At 25.3% G+C, this 3,454-nt stretch overlaps 2 protein-coding genes across 3 annotated transcripts in view; one reads left to right on the forward strand and one right to left on the reverse strand.

Moving 5' to 3' along the window:
• Positions 1-269: 269 nt before the first annotated feature.
• LOC108574938 (leptin receptor gene-related protein) lies at positions 270-1,846 on the reverse strand. Its single transcript, XM_017937614.1, is given in 5 exon segments — positions 270-341; positions 421-570; positions 692-893; positions 895-960; positions 1,780-1,846. Coding segments are annotated over 4 exon segments (405 nt in total). The 5' UTR covers positions 1,797-1,846; the 3' UTR covers positions 270-341; positions 421-450.
• Positions 1,847-2,732: 886 nt separating this feature from the next.
• The window catches only part of LOC108574721 (transitional endoplasmic reticulum ATPase TER94), a 6,598-nt gene continuing 5,876 nt past the window's right edge, over positions 2,733-3,454 (forward strand). For both annotated transcript variants that reach the window (XM_017937355.1, XM_017937363.1), the window contains exon 1: positions 2,733-2,829. In XM_017937355.1, coding sequence (XP_017792844.1) covers positions 2,813-2,829 — 17 coding nt within the window. In that variant the 5' untranslated portion in view covers positions 2,733-2,812. The remainder of the gene's footprint in view (positions 2,830-3,454) is intronic.

Here is a 3,454-nt window from a genome sequence, read left to right on the forward strand (position 1 = left end):
AAAAAATGAAATTAAATAAATAGTAATATACTAAATTTTACATGTTTCAGCATAATTATACTTCTACTTTTATCCAAGAAACTTTGTAATAATTTTGTCTTTAGAATTCAAATTTTTAAACGCTGAATAATAATAATAAAATAAGCTATCATTGATTTTAGTATTACTTATAGTAATACTATTTGTTATAGTATTAGTATCGACTATATTATAAATGATTTATAGTAATATGTGTATCATATAAGTAATATACTATACATTTTGTGGTGACTTAGAATCAACACAAAACTGTCAGTCAGTGCAGTATGTGATTTACATTCTTCTTTTTTTCTTGGAAAAACCTGAAAGTGTTAAAATGATATATACAGAAAATAGAAAATAAATTAAAAGTAATAATAAAAATGTAATTGGAAATATTACCATGAAAAATTAATAAATAAGTACAGCATTTCAGGACAGCATTGTGTTGTAGTCAATATCATCTTGATCAACAGTTACAAAAAGTCCGACTAGAGTTAGGTACACAACAACATTACCTGCTAAAGTCAAGTAACAAGCACCCCATTGTATCTAAAAGTATATAGTAAAAATATGCAAAATTATTTATATTAAGGAATATCCTTGTTATGCATACTTATATAAAAATATAACATAATAATAAATTTAGAGAATATGTATAATTTAAATGTACCACTGGATCATTGGCTGGAGACCGAGCTAAGACAATGGGAAGAGCAAAAGATGATACAACAAAGCCCATAGTGATGAATATTGCCAATTCCAGACATGGATTGGGATTATTTCCAAATTCAGATGTGTAACGACGTGCAATTATTGTTGGGATTGGAGCCAGTACATAGAATAACACAACAAAAAGTGGCCAGCATACTCTAAGGTAAAGCACAACTAAGTATGACAAGTGTCATGCCAATGGAGCCAGCAAATGCCAAAATTATTAATCTGTAAAAATTTGTTGTTATTATGTATATTAGAGGAAAGTTACTTATAAATTGTATTTTAATGTATTTACCCTGTTTGTTAATGAAGACCATTAATAGCGTGAAACAAAAGTAAGAGTAATTTATATAAATTGTTATAAAATAATATATATAAGTTTGAAATTCTAAATAATTATAGTTTACATAATTATCCAATGAAATGTTTTAAAAAGAGTATTTTATCAACAATGATTTAAATATTGAACCAAAATATTAAATATTTATGCAAAGTATAATCTAAACGATAAGAAAAACATTACTTAAAAGTATAAATATAAAGAACATTTACATATGTATCTAATATGAAATGTACAATGAAGAACACTATATTTCTCCATTTTATATATCATTTGATGCAACATATTTACATCTGTAAAAACTTTTATCTATTAAAAATATTTGCAATTCTTTAGAAAACATTTAATATAAAAATATTAACACTAATTAATAAAAATGTTTGAATGTATATAAATAGTTATAATGACATCAAAAAGTAGTTCATAAAAAAGAAATTAATAAATGTCATAATAAATAAACTAAAAAAACGTTTGTGTTAAATAAAAACTAAATGACTTTATGTATGCATATATAAAATAAGTTAAGAAGCATGCGCCGCTTATACACAAAAATTTGACAGCAATGACAATAAGAATAGTAAGGTTATGTTTTAACACATGATTTTTTAATTTAACTCCTTCGTTAAACTTTCATTGGTAGTATTATCTTTTTTATTTTATGATAAGAGTTTATATATGTGTATAATTAAAAATATGCCAAATAACCTTTAATCCCAGCCATTATAGACCGATTTGACAAGTAAGTATATTTATCGTACTCTCCCTTTAAGAATGTTGTGACGTAAAACTATCTAAAGCCTAACACACTTTTAAATACTGCTAGATTGTCAAATGGATACAGCATAAATTTAAAAGGAAAAAAATACACACTTTTTGTGAATATTTACGTTTACGAATATTACGTTACATTTAATACTTTCAGTTCTGTGTGTAGTTGATAAATGTCTAGTAATATTTATATGTATAAGGATGTTGCATTTAAATAGTGAAAAGACTTGTTTAATTTTTATGAAAAATATTTATTTTATTTGCTAAATTAACAAAGAATAGTAATATTTTGTTTATTTATGTCAGTATTTCATGTACTTCAGAGTATGTAACAATATGACATGTAATTCCTTTTGAAACTGTTGTAATTAAATTTGATTTAATTCTATAACAAAAATGTAAAATTGAAAATTAAAATTAATTTATTTCAAGCCGATAACGCACTATGTGCGTCAATCCACTATATTCACTATCTCTCTAGTTTAAAAAGATTGATGTTAAGAGTCCAGTTCTAAAGAAGCTGTCGGAAGATAAAATCGCACACAAGAGAAATAATAAAAACGAATATATATAAATTAAAATTGTTATTATTTAAGAGCTAAAATAAAAAAATAAATGGTCCAAGACCAGTAAAATTTTTATTCATGAATATAACATGAGAAAAAATTTCAGCTTTTGATAAATGTCTGATAATAAGATATCGGTTTGAATTGAGTTAATCATAAGTCTACATTACTACAATCAATAAGATTTTTTAAAAACAGCAATACATTACATAAAATTTACAAATTTATTGTGAATTCGCCTTTAGTTTTTGATTCGGCAATAGGAGAGTCCAATGCAAGCCATGGAAGTTCAAATGAGGAATGTTCATTGGATCGGGTGTAAGTGTTGCTGAGTCGTACATATTGCGATACTGAGTCTGATCGTTGCGTGTACATTGTCTTTTGCATAAAAGTCAAGTGAATAATGAGTGAGCCAAAAAGGTAAGCTAATTGAACAAAAAAAAAACCTTTAACCGAATGACATCTCTAATGATTTCATACTAATATTCTAAGTCAAAACGTGAAATATGCAAATAAAATGCGTCCATGCTGGCTTCCAATTTTACGTTGTCATCATGTCGGCGCAACGCGTCTTTTTATAGATCCTTATGAAAATAAATAAGATTTACTGAACTTTATATTGCAGAAACTAATCATTTCTTATAGATTGCTATTTCTCGAAATAACAATTTGTAATAATATGAATTATGCTTATCATTTTTGTGTTGATTGTTCATGGCCGAATACACCACTGAACGTGACAAAGGAATTTTGCTGACATGCATATACGCTTCTTCCTTTGATATTTGTTAATCTTATAAACAATTTTTAACAGATTAAAAACTACATAATTTTAACAACAAAAGAGAATTAAATTCTAAATCATTAAATATTTACTTTGTGCAATACTTGCAAGAGATAGCCCTGTATAAAAATTGTTTGGTTTTAGAAGATTAATTACATTAATTAATAACAGTTATTGATATAAATATATAGTTACATTCTATATGATAATTAAATAATCTTACTTACAATATAATTGAACAATGAAAAAATTTATTTTATC

The sequence above is a fragment of the Habropoda laboriosa genome, unplaced genomic scaffold, assembly GCF_001263275.1.
Source record: "Habropoda laboriosa isolate 0110345459 unplaced genomic scaffold, ASM126327v1 scaffold11, whole genome shotgun sequence".
NCBI lineage: Eukaryota > Metazoa > Arthropoda > Insecta > Hymenoptera > Apidae > Habropoda > Habropoda laboriosa.